General features: G+C 41.8%; 2 protein-coding genes and 1 pseudogene across 3 annotated transcripts; all 3 read left to right on the forward strand.

Annotated features, from left to right (window-relative positions):
• Window positions 1–1,623: 1,623 nt before the first annotated feature.
• Window positions 1,624–2,632, forward strand: LOC307111274 (olfactory receptor 1J4-like; annotated as a pseudogene). Its single transcript has one exon. The product of its transcript is annotated as an olfactory receptor 1J4-like (transcript).
• Window positions 2,633–10,511: 7,879 nt separating this feature from the next.
• On the forward strand, window positions 10,512–11,447 carry LOC307111291 (olfactory receptor 1J4-like; the record flags this gene model as incomplete). Its single annotated transcript, XM_079791076.1, has 1 exon — window positions 10,512–11,447. The coding sequence occupies one exon, from the start codon at window positions 10,512–10,514 to the stop codon at window positions 11,445–11,447; it is 936 nt and encodes a 311-aa protein (XP_079647202.1).
• Window positions 11,448–20,016: 8,569 nt separating this feature from the next.
• Window positions 20,017–20,997, forward strand: LOC307111138 (olfactory receptor 1J4-like; the record flags this gene model as incomplete). Its single annotated transcript, XM_079790822.1, has 1 exon — window positions 20,017–20,997. The coding sequence occupies exon 1, from the start codon at window positions 20,020–20,022 to the stop codon at window positions 20,995–20,997; it is 978 nt and encodes a 325-aa protein (XP_079646948.1). The 5' UTR covers window positions 20,017–20,019.
• Between the last annotated feature and the right edge of the window lie 844 nt (window positions 20,998–21,841).

The raw sequence follows: 21,841 nt of genomic DNA on the forward strand, positions 1-21,841 counted from the left end.
TGCATGTGCCCAGATCACGGCCTGAGACAGGAAAGAGCCTGCAACCAAGGTACATACACTTGACCAGAATCGAACCCAGGACCCTTCAGTCTGTAGGCCAATGCTCTATCCACTGAGCCAACTTACATAAATTTTTTTGCCTCAGTCTCCACAAGTGCAGTTCTTTTCCATCTATAAAATGAAAAGAACTGCACCTGTTTCTGTGAATTTTACAGAGCCTCTCAGTAAATATTTATTGTATAAATAAAGCTAATGTATTTGGGAATTTACTATTAGTTGGAAAGAATATAAATCTGAAGAAACGAAATTATCTAGGAAGAGTACTAAGAATTTTGGACAATTTTTGGTCCTCACAGCTCTAAAATAATACATTGTTCTTGGCTCTCTTAAGCAGAAAAGGGAAGTTTCCATGTGCAATGGTAAAGAGCATGGGTTCTGATCACAAAGATATAATAGATGGAACCCCAAAAAGTAGCTAACACTTGTATTCAATAAAGAGAAAATGATAAAACATGTATATCAACTTATATACATTATATATCACATATATTTAGATACAGATATATACACAAGTGTATATGTGCCCTTCTGTCCCCTAATGTATAGTGGGACTATAGAATTTGTGCCATTTATGTTCCTATTTCTTAAAAGTTAAATTGGTAAAAGAACACAAATTCTTAGTACAGCTGTTAAGAGGTTATAAAATCTGAGAATGTGCCTGGTTGTGTGGACTCACTGGTTGAACATTGACCTATGAACCACAAGGTCACAGATTAATTCCCTGTGAGGGCACATGCCTAGCTTGTGGGTTTGATCCACAGTTGGAGTGGGGGGTATGGAGAAGGCAGCCAATCAGTGATTCTCTCTCATCATTGATGGTTCTATCTCTCTTTCCGTCTCCCTTTTCTTCCGTGAAATCAATAAAAATATATTTTTTAAAAATCTGAGAATGTAAGACTAATGAGTGGATTTAATTAGAAAAGGTAGGTGAGGTCCCAAGCCGAGTATCCAAATGTTCACCAAAATGCTCAGCATTATTATGAAATATAGTTTGTGGACTATTCTGTCTTGGAGCTATTCTGGCATCCAGTGGCTTTCAATGGCCACCCATTTCAACACTGTCCCTGAGTTTACAGCTGTGGGTTAATGGGACCCCGCAGGTTCACAAGAGGAGGGTGGTAACACTCCAACAACACCCACTCAGCATTGGAGTCTCACGTTACTTTCAGGCAGAAACAACTGACACCACTTGGCAGGGGCTCATCTTCTGTTTCTGCCACAGTGAATTACTATGGTTTGGCTCTGGGCTGGTGTAGAAATGATGCCTCCATGCTCATCAAGATCTAATCTCATAGGAGTGGGGACCTTGCTTTCTTGTTTATTGCTGAATTTCAGTCCTTAGTAGAGGTCCCAACTCAGATTTGATGTTAAAAGTAATGGTTGAATAAAACAGCGAACCCTCTCTTGCTTCTCTGTGATGATGTCTTCTTAACTACAACACGGGGGATCAATGTTTTCCTGCATCCAGATTGCAATAGATGGAAGATGTATACATCCACAGGTGTGTGGAAATAATATGAAATTATTTCAAAGTGGATTTCCTAGAAAATGACAGTATGAGATATGATGGTCCTGGCCATTCTTTTCAGACTCCTGAGACTCCCACACCTTCTTCATCCCCAGCGGACAGAAGGGCAGCATGAGGCCTGAGAACCAGAGCAGCGTGTCCCAGTTCCTCCTCCTGGGGCTCCCCATCCCGCCAGGGCAGCAGGGCGTGTTCTTCACCCTGTTCCTGGGCATGTACCTGACCACGGTGCTGGGCAACCTGCTCATCATCCTGCTCATCAGGCTGGACTCTCGCCTGCACAGGCCCATGTACTTCTTCCTCAGCCACTTGGCCCTCACTGACGTCTCCTTCTCCTCTGTCACTGTCCCTAAGATGCTCATGAACACCCAGACTCGGCAACAATCCATCTCCTATGAGGGATGCATTTCTCAGTTGTATTTTTTCATACTTTTTGGTTGTCTTGACAACTTCCTTCTGGCTGTGATGGCATATGACAGGTATGTGGCCATCTGTCACCCTCTGCACTATTCCACAATCATGAGTCAGGCACTGTGCACGTTGCTGGTGGCTGGCTCCTGGATGGTTACCTGTGTCCATGCTCTTATTCATACCCTCCTCTTGGTCCGACTGTCCTTCTGTGCTGACAATACCATCACCCACTTCTTCTGTGAGCTCACAGCACTCCTGAGGCTGAGCTGCTCAGACATCTCCCTCAATAATCTGGTCATCTTCACTGAGGGAGGAATGCTTTACTTCCTGCCATTGAGCATTGTTTTGGGCTCATACATGCGTATAGCAACTATCATCCTGAGGGTACCCTCTGCTAAGAGACTCTCTAAAGCCTTTTCTACCTGTGGCTCTCATCTCTTTGTTGTGTCTTTATACTATGGGACACTTGCTGGTATTTACTTTTTCTCCTCATCTTGGGGTTCCAAGGACATAATTGCTTCTGTCATGTATGCAGTAGTTACCCCCATGTTGAACCCCTTCATCTATAGCCTGAGGAACAGAGATATAAAACAGGCCTTACAGATGTGTATGAATAGGTTTAACTTTTTAAAGTGACAATCAGTAAATCCTCTTGTTGCAATCAGAAGTACAGGGAAATAGATATAAAATTATTTATGATCAACATCTCCATATAACATTAATAGAATACACATTCTGTTGTCATGTACAAGTGTTGTTAATATGTCAACTAGGTCACATTTGCTACTTGGATTGTTATTTTTCACTTGTCCATCGTCTCTTATAATATATATGCAAAATACACTGCAGAATTATACCTATGGATCTGCTTTTACTTTGTCCTTTGAGATATGTCATTTTTGTTTATATATTTTTAATACTATGATATTGAGGACACACTGATTTTGCAACATGATTCCCTCCTGGGGAAATTTTTTTTCTTCAAGTAGTTTTTTTATTGTGTTAAAATAAATATAAATTTGCATTATAACCATTTTTCAGTGTACAGTTCAACAGCATTAGGTAAATCCACATTGTTGTGTTGCTTATGCATTTTAAAATTCTGTCATTATGTACCTATATATTTAGGATTCTCATGTCTTCTTGCGTGTTTTTTATTCCAATTGAATTCATTGGGGTAACATCCTATCTAATAAAAGAGTAATATGCAAATTGACCATATATCTGCTGTACACACAAGCCACGCCCACCAGCCACGCCCACCAGCCCAATCAGGAATGAATATGCAAATAAACCCCACCAAGATGGCTGTGCAACAGAGAGAGCAGGACGGAGGCTTGGGTTTCCCTGGCAATGGAGGAAGCCAAGCTTCCTACTTGCCCTGGCTGGCCCAGGCCTCCACTCCAGGCTACAAAGTTTCAATTATAGAAGATAAATAAATCCCAACAAAAATGGCTGCAGCCACAGAGCAAGCAGGAGGCTTGGCTCCACTCCAGGCTACAAAGTTTCAATTATAGAAGATAAATTAATCCCAGAAACCAGGTCCTCCGCTTGGGTCACCGGGGGGTGTGGCCAGCCTGCAAACCACCACAGGTTCCTTGCCTAGGCCACTCCATGCCCCAAGGGAACTCCCACCCTGATCCGGGACACCCTTCAGGGCAAACCAGCTAGCCCCCACCCATGCACCAGGCCTCTATCCTATCTAACCGTATCTAATAAAAGAATAATATGCAAATTTACCATCACTTCAACACAAGATGGCTGTCCCCATGTGGTCAAAGATTACTGCCCCCATGTGGACACAGGACGGCCACAACAAGATGGCCAGCAGGGGAGGGCAGTTGGGAGGGACTAGGCCTGCAAGGGAGGGCAGTTGGGGGCGATCAAGCATGAAGGGGAGGGCAGTTAGGGGTTACCAGGCCAGCAGAGGAGGAAAGTTGGGGGCGACAGGGCCTGCAGGGAAGGGCAGTTGGGAGGGACCCAGGCCTGCAGGGGAGAGCAGTTGGGGGGAACAGGCCTGCAGGGGAGGGCAGTTAGGGGTGACCAGGCCTGCAGCAGAGGGCAGTTAGGGGCAAGCAGGCTGGCAGGGGAACAGTTAGGCATCAATCAGGCTGGCAGGGGAGTAGTTAGGGGTTGATCAGGCTGGCAGGCAGAAGTGGTTAGGGGCAATCAGGAAGGCAGACAGGCGAGCAGTTGGGAGCCAGCAGTCCTGGATTGCGAGAAGGATGTCTGACTGCCCATTTAGGCCCGATCCTACCAGGGATGTCCAACTGCCCGTTTAGGCCCGATCCTACCAGGGATGTCCAACTGCCCGTTTAGGCCCGATCCTACCAGGATCGGGCCTAAACGGGCAGTTGGACATCCCTCAAGGGGTCCCAGATTGGAGAGGGTGCAGGCTGGGCTGAGGGACACCCCTTCCCCCCAGTGTACGAATTTCGTGCACCAGGCCTCTAGTCTATATATATAAAATCCTAAGTGACCAGCCAACCGTTCAATAGCTCTGATGTGGACCAGGGGGCAGACGCTCAACACAGGAGCAGAAACCACAGGTATGGAAACATGGAACAGATTGATGAGTCTCAGAGGGAAGGGGGAAAGGAGGAGCTTGGGAAGAGATTAACCAAAGATCTTGTATGCATACTAGAGACCCAGTACATGGATTCAGGTGGGGTCCCTCAGCCTGGTCTGCACCCTCTTGCAATCCGGGACCCCTCAGGGGATGTTGGATTGCTAGTTTTGGCCCGATCCCCACAGGCCAGGCTGAGGGACCCCACTAGTGTGTTTTGTCACTAAAAATAAAAAGGAGAGGTGGTGAACAAAACAAAATAAAATAAAACAAAACAAAACAAGTGAATCTAACCATATTTCAAATTAACAGTATAATTAGATTAAAGGGAGAAATAAAATAAATAACCTAAATAATTCTTGACCTCAGAATTATGTCTATATATTCTCAAGAACAGGCATATAGATCAATGGAACAGAACAGAGAACCCAGGAGTTGAATTGACCCAACCCATTACCCTCAATTAATATTTGACAAAGGAGGCAAGAGCATACAATGGAGTCAAGACAGTCTCTTCAACAAATGATGTTGGGGAAACTGGACAGGTACATGCAAAAAAAGTGAAACTATACCACCAACTTACACCATAGACAGGAATAAACTCAAAATTGATAAGAGAATTAAATGTAAGTCATGAGGCCATAAAAAATCTTAGAAGAAACCATAGGCAGCAAAATCTCAGACATCTCTCATAGCAATATGTTTACTGATACATGTCCTAGGACAAAGGAAACTAAGGAGCCAATAAAAAAATGGGACTACATGAAAATAAAAAGTTTCTAAACAGCAAAAGAAACCATCAACCAAAGGGAGCCCACTGCATGGAAGAACATATTTGCCAATGATACCTCTGATAGGGGGTTAATTTCTAAAATATATAAGGAACTCATACAACTTAACAAAAGGAAGACAATCCAATAAAAAATGGGCAAAGGACATCAATAGATACTTCTCCAAAGTGACCTAGAGACATGAAAAAATGGCTCAAAGTCATGATCATCAGACAATGAGGTATCACCTCACACTTGTCAGAATAGCTACCATTAACAAATCAACAAATGGCAAGTGCTAGCAAGAATATGGAGAAAAGGGAACTATAGAACACTGCCAGTGGGAATGCAGAATGGTGCAGCCATTATGGAAAACATTATGGAGTTGCTTCAAAAAATTAAATATGGAACTCCCATTTGACCCAGTGATCCCACTTCTAGGAATATATTGTAAGAAACATGAAACAAATCATAAAGATTGTATGTACCCTGATGTTGACAGCATTGCAATTTGCAATAGCTAACATCTGGAAACAGCCCAAGTACCCATCCATAGATGAGTGGATAAAAAAGCTGTGGTGCATTTACACAATGGAATACCATGTGGCTGTAAAAAAAAAAAAAAAGGAAATCTTACCATTTGCAACAGTAGGGTGGACCTGGAGAGTATTATGCTAAGAGAAATAAGCCAGTCAGAGAAAGGTAAGTATCACATGATCTCACTCATATGTGGAATGTAATGAACAAAATAAACTTATGAACAAAATAGATCCAGAGCCATAGAAGCATGGAACAGACTGACAAATTTTAGAGGACGGGTGGGGATGGGGCAGAGAAACTAACAGGTGAACTTCTATGCATATATGCAAAGCACATGGAAACGTAATAGTGTGGTCAAGGCATGGGACGGGCAGGTATGGTATAGAGGGGGTCAATGGGGATAAGAAACAAAGGGACATCTGTAATCCTTTTAACAATACAGATAAATGAAAACCAAAAACAAAACAGAAACAAACTTTTAAGCTGTACTTAGTGTGTCATTAACCCTTTGCACTCGCTTGCTTTTTTCTCGATTCCTTTATTCTAATGCTAACCATGTCGAGTCACACTCGACATCCGAGTGCAAAAGGTTTTAACAGTGTGGTCTGAGCTCAAGATTCTGAAACAACTCACCATGTATCCGAGGATTCAAGAAGTAAGTAAACACTGAAGAAAAGGGAGCGACTCCTAAGTCCCCGGGAAAGGAGCTGTGTACATGGAAAAAAAGAGACTGTGAAGAACTCCATGATGGCAAACTGGAATAGGAGGTATTGAGTGGAACACATGGATTTTAAAATATATAAATAGACTGAAAATTATAGGTTATAGAGCAACACCTATAATTTTTCCATCCCTCATTCATCTATCCCTATCTTGACCCACCTCCTATGGGTAAACTTTCCTTTAGTTCCTTAATTTCTAGTTTTTACTTCTTGTGTTTCTTCTATGCATACTTCCCAGTTGGCTGCTCTGCGATCATTTAGAATCCTTGTAAGTAATGACCATACCTAGATCTTCAAAATGAATAACAACTGTAATGGATTATAACTCATAGAATAGGAATCCATAAGTCCATAATGATATAAGTAAGTTAATATGAATGGAAAATAAGAGTAAGATCCTTCTCATGTGAGAATACAATTAATAAACATAGAAGAAATGATAAAATTATAAAAATCACCATTTGGCCACCACATTTCCAATATTTGTATCATATAAGAATCATCAATGAATGTTAAATGTAGTCAATGCAATTTTAATAAACATATATGTTTATATTGTTTCAAAATACGTATCCAAATGAAACCTATTAATAAACAGGTTAAAATAGTAACTTTTAAAAATGATAACTTTACAGTAGAGAACATGGCACACACAACCTTAGCCAACTGATCAGGGTAAAACACTACTCATTGGAAAATTAATATCATATACCTTCTAATAATATGCTCTGTGGTATATCTACTGAAAATCTAAGCCTGAAATATACATACATACAAATATATGATAAACATAGTAAAATGTTAACCATTGGGGAATCCGTTTGAAGACTGTCCAGGAATTCCTGATATCATTTTTACAACTTTTCTATATCTTTAAAATAACTGCAAAATAAAAAGTGGAAAAATCCATTCTCCTGAATGGAACAATGCCCAAGAACAAAGGCGTCCAGGGCATGACTGGACTCAGGGACACTGTCCCCTAGGACTCCAGTCCCCCTGGCTCTTGGACACACAGCTCCCAAAGGGCAGTCAGAAATTAGCCACAAGCTTGGGAACTAGGTTGCAGTCTCTCATTAGCAGTGAAGTGTTATCTTTGGACTCATTTCTCTGGAGCTGGTTAAGGAAAAGGAAAGTCTGTAGAAGTGCCAAGGCCCCAGATATTGCTTCTGTGAGTCTGGATGTTAGGTCTCCTGAAGAAAACCTGAGGAGATGGGCAACAGTCTGGAGCAGAAGGTGTCTGAACTCACCAATGACGAGCCCAGGTGAGAGGAGCTGGAAATCTGCACTTGGTGATGGATCTGCCTGTGTGCTAGTGGGTTCATGTGTGAGACTGTGTCCATGACTGTGTGTGTCAGTCTGTGTGTCTGTCTGAATATACTATGTACACTTGTGTACGTACTGTTTGATAGTTTTGTGTGTGCGTGCACTATGTATATGACTCTTTTCCTAAGTCAGACTTAACCTGGGCTCTGTTTTACTTGTAGTGCGTGTAGATCCAGTCACCAGCCTCCTGGCGTGTGATCAGGGACTCCTCATTCATGTCTGTGAAAGTAAACACTGGCATCACAGCTGAGCATTGGGAGTGAGACTGTTGTCTCTGCTGCTGGACAGGAAGATGCCCTACCTCACCAGGAACCAAGGTCAGCTGAGAGAGGGCTCAGACCTGTGCTCAGCAGCGTGTGCTGGTGCACATGGGAGCTGTGTCTGTGGGTGACACACGTGTGTGAGAGCAAAAAGGGATGTTGTTGGGTTTTCTCTGTATGTTACCATGTGTATGAGACCACGTGCATGGGGTGTTGGTGATAGTATAATGATGGTGCCTGTGACAGAATATGCTTAACTGCCCCATGCTGACTGCCCTCTGAGGAAGGGGATGGGACACAAGGGGGGAGCATACCTCTCATTAATAGGAGGGTGTGGCTGCTTAATGCAGTGAGTGTGGCTAGGTGGGCATATGTATTGTTTGTGTGTGTTTCCTGTGATATTTTGGAATTGTTTGTGCTTTTGTGTGTTTTTGGTGATGTATGTGTATAGTGCATGAGTTATGTATATGTGGGGATTAAGTGTTTACCAGGTGTGACATGAGCCAGCTGTGTTGACGTGCATTGAGAGTGTTTGTGGGGGAGTGGACCATCATTGAGTGATGTGTATGTCCCACTTTTTGTGTTAATTATGATTTGTATGTATGTCTATGAGTGTTTATGAGCTAAACCCCATATTGGCTACCCTTCCCTTAGGATGGGAAAATGATCACAGTTCATTGAAATTCTCAAATCAGCAGTGTATATGTGTGTGTTTGTGTGTGTGTGTGTGCGTGCGCATGTATTTCTGCGTGTGATTTGTATGTGTCTGGGTCTTCCAACTTCCCCCTATGACCTGAAATATTTCCTTCAGAGCCCTTCTCCTAGGGCACCATTGGCTGAGCTAAACAAGTTCCAAAGAAACCCTGTGTCTGAAATGGATCTGCTGTGCTTCTCACATACCTGAGTGTGACTGTGTCACTCAGAGGTTTTTACACTTTCACTTAATGTCCAGGCAAAGAAACATTAGGTGTCACGCTGTGTGAAGTCAGAGTGCAGGACTTCCACCCATTGGTGTGGCAAACCTTGAGAAAGTCACTTAACTCACTGGCCTCTGTTTTCAATCTACAAAGTGAAAGGAATGACACTTGCATCATAAAACAGAAGTCCTCAACTAACATGTATTTGTAAGCAAATGGTAATGAATGTGAGGGTGTTTTGTTAATTGAAAAACAGACTATTATCAATGAAGGGAACTCTCTAGATAGAAATCTAAGAAACTTTTGAAGTACTGTCAACCCTAAATTAGCAAAGGGTGTTCCCAATGAAGAGGGAAGTTCCATGGGGAGTGGGTAAGAGCACAGGTTCTCATCATGCCGACATATTAGACTAAACTGCACGAAGTAGACAATATTTGATCATTTTTCTCCTTTACATTTATTCTTCAAGAGGACATAAATATATTAGATTTAGGTGTGTACAACATGATGATTTACCAATTACATACCGATCACCACAATAAGTCTTATAACAGTCAAGTTACAATAAGTCTTGTAACTCCATTAAAGAATATTTGGTACTTTTTAGCCTACAATAATGGTGTAAAATTTATATCCCTTATATTTCTATTTCCTAACAGAATTCTTCATGCAACTGTGAAGATTTTTAATCTGGTAATGGAAAGCTGATGTTAGATTTACTTAGGAAACTAGATAAAGCGTTTAACCTCGAGTTCAGTACAGTGTTTATGCCACCAAAATGCTCAGCATTATTATGAAAGATCGTTTGTGGACTGTTTTGTTTTTTTCTGGCATCTAGTGGTTTCAATGGCCTCCCATTTCTAGCTTGTCCCTGTGTTTCCAGCTGGGGTCCCATGGCACAATGCTCCACAAACACCCCCTCAGCACTGGCGTCTCCCATCACTTTAAAGCAGAAAGAACTGACAGTTTTTCAGGGGTTCAACTTCTAGTTCTGCCAGGGTGAATTATTACGGTTTGGCTCTGGCCTGGTGTAGAAATTATCCCTCCAGGCTCTTCAAGACCTAAACTCATAGATGTGGAGACTTTGGTTCCCTTGTTCACTGCTGCATCTCTGTCCTTAGTAGAGGTCCCGACACTGACTCCATGTTCAATAAATCATGGTGAATGACACAGTGAATACCCTCTTGCTTCTTTGTAATGAGGTCCTATTGAATACTTGGGGTTCCACTGTTTCCCTGGAGTCAGACTACAATAGAGGAAAGATGCATACATCCACAGGTGTGAGAAATTAATATGAAAGTTTTTAAAAACGAATGGTTTTCCCAGAAAATGATGGTATGAGATGTGATGGTTCTGATCTTCCATTCTAGGTTCCTGAGATTCCCACACCTTCATCCCCAGCAGACAGAAAAGCAGCATGAGGCCTGAGAACCAGAGCAGCGTGTCCCAGTTCCTCCTCCTGGGGCTCCCCATCCCGCCAGGGCAGCAGGGCGTGTTCTTCACCCTGTTCCTGGGCATGTACCTGACCACGGTGCTGGGCAACCTGCTCATCATCCTGCTCATCAGGCTGGACTCTCGCCTGCACACGCCCATGTACTTCTTCCTCAGCCACTTGGCCTTCTCTGACATTTCTCTTTCCTCTGTCACTGTCCCTAAGATGCTCATGAACATGCAGACTAAACATCAATTCATCTCCTATATGGGATGCATTTCTCAGTTGTATTTTTACATACTTTTTGTTGGTCTTGACAATTTTCTTCTGGCGGTGATGGCATATGACAGGTACGTGGCCATCTGTCAGCCCCTACACTACACCACCATCATGAGGGAAGGGCTCTGTGTACTGCTGGTGGCTGGCTCCTGGATTCTCTCCTGTGTCCATGATTTGTTGCACATTCTCCTATTAGTCCGACTGTCCTTTGGTACCGATAATATCATCGCCCACTTCTTCTGTGACCTCCTTGCACTCCTGAAGCTGAGCAGCTCAGACACCTCCCTCAATGAGCTGGTCCTATTCACTGAGGCAGGAATGATTTTCTTCTTGCCTTTTGGTGTAATTTTGGGCTCCTATATCCGTATAGGGACTATCATCCTGAGGGTGCCCACCACTAAGAGACTCTTTAAAGCCTTTTCTACCTGTGGCTCCCATCTCTCTGTGGTGTTGTTATACTATGGGACAGCTGCAGGTGTTTACTTTTTCTCCTCATCATGGGGTTCTAAAGATATAATTGCTTCAGTCATGTATACAGTAGTTACCCCCATGCTGAACCCCTTCATCTACAGCCTGAGGAACAGAGATATAAAACAGGCCTTAGAGATGTGTGTCAATAGAGTTAAGTTCTTTAACTGGTAATCACTAAATCCTCTTGTTGCAGTCAGGAGCACAGTGAGACAGATCTTCTATAATTATTGTACCGTCGACATCTCCATATAACCTTAATAGAATATGCATTCTGTTGTTATGTAAAAGTGCTGTTAATATTCAACTTGGTCAAATTTGCTACTTGGGTTGTTACTAATTCTTTATTCCCTTGTTCATAATCTCTTATAAGACCTATGCAAATTTTTTTGTAAAATATGTTACACAATTATAATTTTGAGTTTGTAATTTTAGACTATGTTATTGAGGACTCACTGGTTTATCATCATGATCCATTGCTGAAGAACTTTTTTTAAAACTAATTATTGTTTGCTGTCTCACATTGGCTTCAAGCTGATTGTGCACATCTCTTCCAACTCACATTCAATGACTGTGATGTTGGTAGACTTCAATCAGCCATGATAAGAATAATTACACTATGAAAATTAGCATGTGCTACAAAGCAAGACTTTATAAATGCATTTTTAAAATGAATTTAACAGCCACATCTAGCAATGGATCCTACCTTAACACCTCATCTACTTCTGATATTAGTACAGATATATTATAACTAAATCTATAGACACTACTATAGCATTGGTAGTAAAGATGCCCTTTACTCGTTGTTAGTGTTTACATGGTATTATTTCCATCACTTTAAGGGTTTGGTATGTCTTTATATCTGTGAGGAGTCCATCACTATCAGTATAAAGGAGAATTTTATCTATTGATATCCTATATAATAAAACCCTAATATGCAAATTGACCTAACAGTAGAATGACTGGTCTATGTGATGCACACTGACCACGAGGGGCCTGACGCTCAATGCTGGAGCTGCCCCCTGGTGGTCAGTGCGCTCCCACAGGGGGAGCACCACTCAGCCAGAAGCCAGGCTCACAGGTGGCAAGTGCAGTGGCAGTGGCAGGAGCCTCTCCCACCTCCGCTGCATGTGGACAGTAAGGAGAAAGGGGTGCCAGACTGCAAGAGCCTGACTGCAAGAGGGATGTCTGACTTCTCTCATGGGTCCCGAATTTTGAGAGGACACAAGCCACGCTGAGGGACCGCCCCCCCTTAGGGCATGAATTTTGTACACCGGGTCTCTAGTCTAATATAATCATAATATATCTAAATTTATATTTTGCATATTACTGATTTTTATTGAATACACCTGCTTCACATTTATTGTCTCTTATCTTCCTCCCTTTTGATTAATCAAATATATATTTTTATTTCATTCCCCTCATTTACATATTGATCACATATTATTATGTTGTTGTAATTCTTTTATGGTTTATATATAGAGATAACCTCTTACTTATTTTTTAATTTTTAATTATAGTTTAATATACAAAACATAAAATTTATCATGTTAGCCATTGGAGGTATACAATTGGGTGGCATTTAAGATACTCAACACCAATATTTCATACTAGGTCCAATAAAGAAAACTGTGGAACATCAATGAAATTTAGTATTTTGCAACTGGGAAAAATATAAGAACAGAGATATTTATGAATCAAAATGGAGAAATAGCTTACATTGGTACATTTTAAAAAGCAATGTGTGGAAGAGCATTTATAGCATGCTACATGTCATGTAAAAATGAAGGGGAAGTAAAATATTCATATATATGCCAATTTAAACTTAAAAAAAACAGGCAGTAGTTAAGATCTAGAAATAGCCCAAGTGCCCATCAGTAGATGAGGAATAAAAAACCCATGGTGCATTAACAAATGGAATACTACTTGGCCAAAAAAAGGAAAATCTCCTTTTGAGACAGCATGGATGGACCTGGAAATTATTATGCTAAGTGGGAAAAGCTAGTCAGAGAAAGACAAATACAATAGAATCTCACTTACATGGTCAAAATAATGAAAAAAAACACACAAAATAAAAACAGAAGCATAGGTACATAGAGTAGACTGACAGCTGTCAGAGGGGAGGTGTTAAGGAGGGCTGAGCAAAAAAATGGTGAAGGAATAAAGCAAGAAAAAATATATATCACATCTAGACATGGAAAACAGTATGGTGAGTGCCAGAGGAAAAGGGGTTTTGGGGAGGAGGTGGAAGTGAACAAAGGGAGGATCAAAGGAGAGGGAAAGAGATACGAGTTTGGGTGGTTAGTGCACAATGCGGTATGCAGGTGTTGTTTTATTTGGCTGTACGCTTGACATCTGTATGGTTTTATTAAACAATGTTAATAAATGACAATGTATTCTAGAATAGACTGACAGCTGTCAGCGGGGACAGAATTACTTGTGTCATTATGACTATTTTGAACTACTTGTGTCATTTGGACTATGTTGTCCTTTGCCACTAAAAAATAAATAGAAGAGGTGGTGAATAAAGCAAAATAGAATAAAACAATATAAGTGAACCTAATTATAATCCTATTGCACATTGTAATTACACCAAAGAGGAAATTAAAATAAGTACGCTAACTAATTCTTGAACCCAGAATTTTGACTATATACTCTCACTAATAAAAAAAAAAAAACTGCCAACAAAGTTTTAAGCTATACTTAGTGTGTCATTGAAAGTGGTGTGACTCAAGATTCTGAAACAACTCACCATGTATCCAAAGACTCAGCAAATAAGTAAACATTGAGGAAAAGGGGGTCCCTCTCTCTCTAGGGAGCTATGTACATGGAAAAGGAGAGGCTGGAAAGAACTCTATGGTGTTAAACTAGAATTGGAGATATCAGTTATAAATCATGGGCTTTAAAATGAAAAATAGGTTGCAATTTATAGGTCATATATCAACATCTATGCTGTTTCCATCTCCCATTCTTCCTGTCCCACATCTGCTGTGGATAAACATTCCTTTAGCTTCTTAGTTTCCAGTTTCTGCTTCTTCTGTTTCTTTTATATATATTTCCCAGTAAGCTTGTCTGAGATCATTTAGAATCCTCATAGGCAATAAGCACAAATAAAGCTTCAAAACCAATCCTATCTAATCCTATATAATAAGGAGGTAATATGCAAATTGACCATCACTCCAACACACAAGAGGGCCGCCCCCATGTGGTCAAAGATGGCCACCCCCATGTGGACACAAAATGGCTGCCACAAGATGGCCAGCAGTGAAGGGCAGTTGGGGGCAACCAGGCCTGCAGGGGAGAGCAGTTGGGGGCAACCAGGCCTGCAGGGGAGTGCAGTTGGGGGCAACCAGGCCAGCAGGGGAGGGCAGTTGGGGGTGACCAGGCCTGCAGGGGAGGGCCGTTGGGGGTGACTGAGCTGGCAGAGGAGGGCAGTTTGGGGCAACCAGGCCTGCAGGGGAGATTAGTTGGGGGTGACTCAGGCCTGCAGGGGAGCACAGTTCGGGGGGACCAGCCCTGCAGGGGAGGACAGTTGGGGGGAACCAGGGGAACCAGGCCTGCAGGGGAACACAGTTGGGGTTGGCCAGCCTTGCAGGGGAGGACAATTAGGAGCAACCAGGCCTGCAGGTGAGGGCAGTTGGGGGCAACCAGGCCAGCAGGGGAGGGCATTTAGGGGCGACCATGCTGGCAAGGGAGAGCAGTTAGGGGTGACCAGGCTGGCAGGGGAGGGCAGTTAGGGGCAATCAGGCTGGCAGGGGAGCAGTTAGGGGGTGATCAGGCAGGCAGAAGCGGTGAGGGGAAATCAGTCAGGCAGGCAGGCGAGCGGTTGGAAGCCAGCAGTCCTGGATTGTGAGAGGAATGTCCAACTGACCGTTTAGGCCCAATTCCACCGGAATCAGGCCGCTTTAGGTAGTCAGACATCCTCCAAGGGGTCCCAGATTGGAGAGGGTGCAGACTGGGCTGAGGGAAACACACACACACACACACACACACACACACACACACACACACACACACCTGTGCATGAATTTTGTGCACCAGGCCTCTAGTAAGAATGACAAAAGATTATAACTCAGCCAAAACCGGTTTGGCTCAGTGCATAGGGCGTACGTCTGCGGACTGAAGGGTCCCAGGTTCGATTCCGGTCAAGGGCATGTACATTGGTTGCGGGCACATACCCAGTGGGGGTGTGCAGGAGGCAGCTGGTCGATGTTTCTCTCTCATCGATGTTTCTAGCTCTCTATTCCTCTCCCTTCCTCTCTGTAAAAAAATCAATAAAATATATTTTAAAAAAAGATTATAACTCAGAGAATAAGAATCTATGAGTCCATAATGACATAAATGAATAAATAAAAACTAATGAGTGTGGGAAAAGAGTAATTTTCTTCTTATAAGACAATACAAGTAATAAATCTAGAAGAAATAATGGAATTATAATATCACAATTTGGCAACAACATTTGTAATAATTTTCTCATATAAGAATCACCAATGGATGTCAAATATAGTGAGTTGAAATTTTAGTAAAGGAAATATTATGTTTGCATAGTATCAAAATATCTACCCAAATGATATCTATTAATTACAAGGTTAGAATAGTAACTTAAAATAGTAACTTTCCAGTAGATAACCTGGCAGACACTATATTATCCAATTATAGGTTAGGTCAAAAGTATGCCTAGAGCCAAAACCGGTTTGGCTCAGTGGGTAGAGCGTCAGCCTGCAGACTGAAAGGTCCCAGGTTCGATTCCGGTCAAGGGCATGTAACTTGGTTGCGGGCACATCCCCAGTAGGGGGTGTGCAAGAGGCAGCTGATCGATGTTTCTCTCTCATCGATGTTTCTAACTCTCTATCCCTCTCTCTTCCTCTCTGTAAAAAAATCAATAAAATATATTTTTAAAAAAAAGTATGCCTAGAGAGCTGGAAAGTGTGTTGTTTGGTTTTCTCTGTGTGTACATTACCATGAAAACTAATACAATAATAATAAATAATAATATGTGAATAAACTCTGTGTTTTGCATACTCACAACTGGAAACCTACTTTTTTCCAACCCAATATGGCATTTTACAATTTTTCTCTATATTTAAAATGTTAAGTTGAAAAATCCTTTGTCCCAGCTGGAATAATGCCCAAGAAGAAAGGTGGCCAGGGCATGACTGGAATCAGGAACACTGTCCCCCAGGACTCCAGTCCCTGTGGCTCTTGGACACAAAGCTCCCCAAAGGGCAGTCAGAAATTAGCCAGAAACTTGTGGACTTGGGCTTTGGCACAGTCTCTTATTAGTAATTAAGTATTATTTTTGGACTCATTTTTAGGAGGTGGTTAAAGAAAAGGAAAGTCTGTAGAAGTGCCAAGGCCCCAGATATTGCTTCTGTGTGTCTGGATGTTAGGTCTCCTGAAGAAATCCTGAGGAGATGGGCGATAAACTGGAGCAGAAGGTGTCTGAACTCACCCATGACAAGCCCAGGTGAGAGGAGCTGGAAATCTGCACTTGGCTATGGATCTGCCTGTGTGCTAGTGGGTTCATGTGTGAGATTCTGTGTCCATGAATCTGTGTGTGTGTGTCCACATGTATTGTATAAGCTTGTGTATGTGGTATTTAATAGTTGCATGTGTAAGTTTGTGTGTGTGTGTGTGTGTGTGTGTGTGTGTGTGTGTATGCACTATGTATCTGACTCAAAGTTCTGTTTTAATGCATGTAGAACAAGTTATCACTTCTTGGCGTGTGGTGAGTGACTCCTGATTCATACCTCTCATCAAAAACACTGGCATCACAGCTGAGCATCGGCAGTGAGACTGTTGTCTCTGCTTCTGGACAAGAAGATGCCCGACCTCACTAGGAACCAAGGTCAGCTCAGAGAGGGCTCACACCCCTGCTCAGCAGCGTGTGCTGGTGCACATGGGAGCTGTGTCTGTGGTGGCACACTCGTGTGTGAGAGCTGGAAGGGATGTTATTTGATTTTCTCTATGTGTATGTTATTATGTGTATGTGTCCAGGTGCACTGGATGTTGTTGCTGGTTTAATGACTGCCTGTAACTGAATAGGCTTAACTGTACCAAGTAGACACCTGTCCCCTAGAAGGGGATGGTCAGAAGGGTGGAAGCAATCCTCTCAATAATAGGAGGGTGTGTGCTACTTGTTGTAGTGAGTGTGTGGCTGGGTGCACATATGTGCCTTTGGTGCATGTTTCTTGTCAATTTTTTTACAAAAGTATTTTAATTTATTTCAGAGAAAAAGGGGAGTGAGACATAGAAACATATGTCTCTATGTTTGATGAGACAGAATCATTGATAAGCTGCCTCCTGCACACCCCCACTAGGGATTGAACCCACAGACCAGGCATGTACCCTGATCAGAATCAAACATTGACCTCCTAGTAGATAGGTCAACACTCAACCATGGAGCAACACCAGCCAGACACTTGTAATATTTTCTAATAGTGGTCTTGTGTGCTTTTGGTGATGTGTTGTATGGCACTTGAGTTATGTATATGTGGTGAGTTGAGTATTCACCAGATGAGTCCATGAGTCAGGTGTATTAGGACTTTTGTGGGTGATATGTCCATCATTGTGTGTTGTGTATGTCTCACTTAGTGTGTTACTTATGATTTGGATGTGTGTAAACAAGTGTTTTTGATCTGAACCACATATTGGATATTCTTCCCTGAGAATGGGAATGTGATCACAGGTGACTGGAACCCTCAACACAGCAGTGTGTGTGTGTGTGTGTGGTGTGTGTGTGTGTGTGTGTGTGTGTGTGTGTGTGTGTGTCAGAACTCACGTAGGTCCTTACCTGTCCTCCTTCTCTGATACCATTAGCTGAGATAGCGACACTCTAAGCAACTCCTGGTTTCTGGAAACAAATCTGTTCTCATTTCCATGTACCACAGTGTGAGAGTCCCTCAGATTTTGCAACCTCTTCTTTACATTTTCTTTTTTAACCTTTTGCACTCGGATGTTGAGTGTGACTCGACACGGTTAGCATTAGAATAAAGGAATCAAGAAAAAAGCAAGCGAGTGCAAAGGGTTAAAAGATTTTCTTTTTGTCATTTCTTTTATTTACCTTTCTTCTTCTTTACTCTTATTAAACATCCCAGGAAAATAACCTTCAGGCATCAGGCTGTGTGAAGTTATTGAGCAGAATCATCATCAAATAGTGGAGAGACCTTGGGAAAGTTACTTAAATTTTTTGTCTTAGTTTCCCCATCTATAAAATGAAAAGAATTACACTTCTATTGTGAATCTTACAGAGGCTCTCAGTAAACAGTTTTTGTGCAAAATAAAGTTAATATATTTGAAAATTTGTCAGTTGGAAGGTATATAAATATAAAGGAATGAAATTATCTAGTAAGAGGTTCCAAAACTTTGGACAACTTTGAGTCCTCACAGCTCTAATGTAATACATTGTACTGCCCCCCCCCCCCCCCCGCAAGAAAAAGGATGTTTTCCTATGTAATGGTTAAGAGCAGGGTTCTAATCACAAATATATATTAGACGGAACCCCATGAAGTAGCTAATACTTGGTGATTTTTATTATATAAAAACTAGTGGCTCAGTGCACAGATTTCTGCACCCACAGCAGAACATAGAATCACATGGCCCCACAAGGAATCGGGCTCCATCCTGTTTTTGGGGTGCATCACCCGAGAACCTCCACTGCCAAATCACCACAGCTCAACAGCTCCTGTGTAGAGCTTCTACCCGTGGTGGTCAGTGCATGTCATATGTACTGGCTGGTCAGATGGTCACTTAGCCTTTTACATATATAGATGATAATACAAATTTTAGACATTATGTTATTACATACATTATACATACAGATATAAACACGTGTGTGTGTTCATTTATTCCCTACTGCATTGCTTACGCCTAGAGAATTTATATCATTTATGTTTCTATATCATAAAAACTAAAACAGGTGAAAGAACACAAATTCTTAGTGCAGCTGTGACAAGGTTTTAAAATCTGGGAATATAAGGTTGACATAAGGATTTCATTAGGAAATGTAGGTAGGTCCTTAGGCTAATACCCAAATGTTGTACTAAATGTTCAACCATATTATGGAAGATAGTATGTGGACTAGTTTGATTTTGGAGCTATTCTGGCATGAAGTGCTTTTAAATGGCCACCCATTTGAGAGTGTCCCTGAGTTTACAGCTGTGGGTCAGTGAGACCCGGCAGATTCACAGGAGGAGTGTGAAAATGCTCCGAGAAGCCCAACTCACCCCTGAAGACTCACATTATTTTCAGGCACTAACAACCAATACCAGTTCTAGGGCTCATTTTCTGTTTCTGCCACAGTGAATTATTATGTTTTGGCTCTGGGCTTGTATAGAAATTATCCCTCCATGCTCATCAAGATCTAATCTCACAGAAGTGGGCAGCTTGCTTTTCTTGTTCACTGCTGCATCTCATTTCTTACAAGAGGTACTGACACAGACATGATGTTAAAAATTATGGTTAAATAAAACAGAGAACACCCTCTTGCGACTGTGTAATGGTTAAATAAAACAGAGAATACCCTCTTGCGACTGTTGATTAATTTCGGGTTCAATGTTTTCGTGGAGCCAGACTGGGAGAGAGGAAAGATGCATACATCCACAGGTATGAGAAATAAATATGAAAAATTTTAAAAATGACTGGTTTTCCCACAGAATGATAATATGACATGTGATGGTTCTGATCTTCCTTTCTAGGTTCCTGAGACTCCCACACCTTCTTCATTCCCAGCAGACAGAAGAGCAGCATGAAGTCTGAGAACCAGAGCAGCGTGTCCCAGTTCCTCCTCTTGGGACTCCCTATCCCACCAGGGCAGCAGAGTGTGTTCTTCACCCTGTTCCTGGGCATGTACCTGACCACGGTGCTGGGCAACCTGCTCATCATCCTGCTCATCAGGCTGGACTCTCGCCTGCACACGCCTATGTACTTCTTCCTCAGCCACTTGGCCTTCTCTGACATTTCTCTTTCCTCTGCTATTGTCCCAAAGATGCTCATGAACATGCAGACTCAGCAAAAATCCATCTCACATGTGGGATGCATTTTTCAGTTGTATTTTTTCATACATTTTGCTGGTCTTGGCAATTTTCTTCTGGGTGTGATGGCATATGACAGGTACGTGGCCATCTGTCACCCTCTGCACTACACCATCATCATGAGAGAGGGGCTGTGTGTGTTGCTGGTTGCTGGCTCCTGGATTATCTCCTGTGCCCATGATTTGTTGCACACTCTCCTATTGGTCCGATTGTCCTTTGGTGCCGATAATATCATCTCTCACTTCTTCTGTGATCTCGCTGCTCTCCTGAAGCTGAGCTGCTCAGACATCTCCCTCAATGAGCTGGTCCTATTCACTGAGGGAGGAATGATTTTCTTCCTGCCTTTAGGTGTTATTTTGGGCTCCTATATGCGTATAGGGACCATCATCCTGAGGGTACCCTCCACCAAGAGACTCTTTAAAGCCTTTTCTACCTGTGGCTCCCATCTCTCTGTGGTGTTTTTATACTACGGGACAGCTGCAGGTGTTTACTTTTTCTCCTCATCATGGGGTTCCAAAGACATAATTGCTTCTGTCATGTATACAGTAGTTACCCCCATGCTGAACCCCTTCATCTATAGCCTGCGGAACAGAGATATGAAACAGGCCTTAGAGATGTGTGTCAATAGGATTAAGTTCTTTAACTGGAAATCACTAAATTTTCTTGCTTCTGTTAGGAGGACAGTGAGATAGATCTCCTAAAATTAGTGTATGGTTGACATTGGAATATACCTTTCATAGAACATGCCTTTGGTTGTCTTGTACAAATTTATTACTATGTCAACTAAGTCATGTTTGATTCTTGGATTGTTAATAATTCTTTATTCCTAATTGATGTTTTTCATTTTTTCATCATCTCTTATAAGACATATGCAAAATCTTATGCAGAACATGTTGCACAATTATAATTTGTGAGTTTGTCTCCATTTTGCGATATCTCATTTTTGCTTATGTATTTTTATTTTATGTTATAAAAACTCACTTATTTAGCATCATATTCTGCCTCTGGTGAACTTTATTTATATATTTATTTTTGAACTAATTCCTTTAAGCTGGGTTTACTTGGCTTAAAGCTGATTGTCCACATCTCTTCCCACCGCACAAACAATGACATCATATTGGCAGACTGCAATCAGCCATGGTGAGAAATTACATATGAAAATTGGTATGTGCTATAAAGCAAGACTGTTAAAAATATAGAGACTTTTCAAAAATGCATTTAAGAGCGTATCACTTTGTTTATAACTAGAAAACTATTTCTAGTAATTGGGTCCTACCTTAACACCTCATTTACTTCTCATACAAGTATAGGTACATATAAGGTATAAATACAGATACAGATGTAGATACCAGTGTAGTACAGGTAATAAAGACTCCCATGACCTGGGATTGAACCCACAACCATTCAGTGTGCAGGCTGAAGCTGTAACCACTTAGCAACAATGGCCAGGGCTATTCCCCATTCTTTCTGTCTCAGTCCTGACCTACATCCTATGAGCACACACACCCTAAGCTTCAAAATGAGTAACTATGGCAA

Source organism: Cnephaeus nilssonii, assembly GCF_951640355.1.
Source record: "Cnephaeus nilssonii genome assembly, chromosome: 14".
NCBI classification, from domain to species: Eukaryota; Metazoa; Chordata; class Mammalia; order Chiroptera; family Vespertilionidae; genus Cnephaeus; species Cnephaeus nilssonii.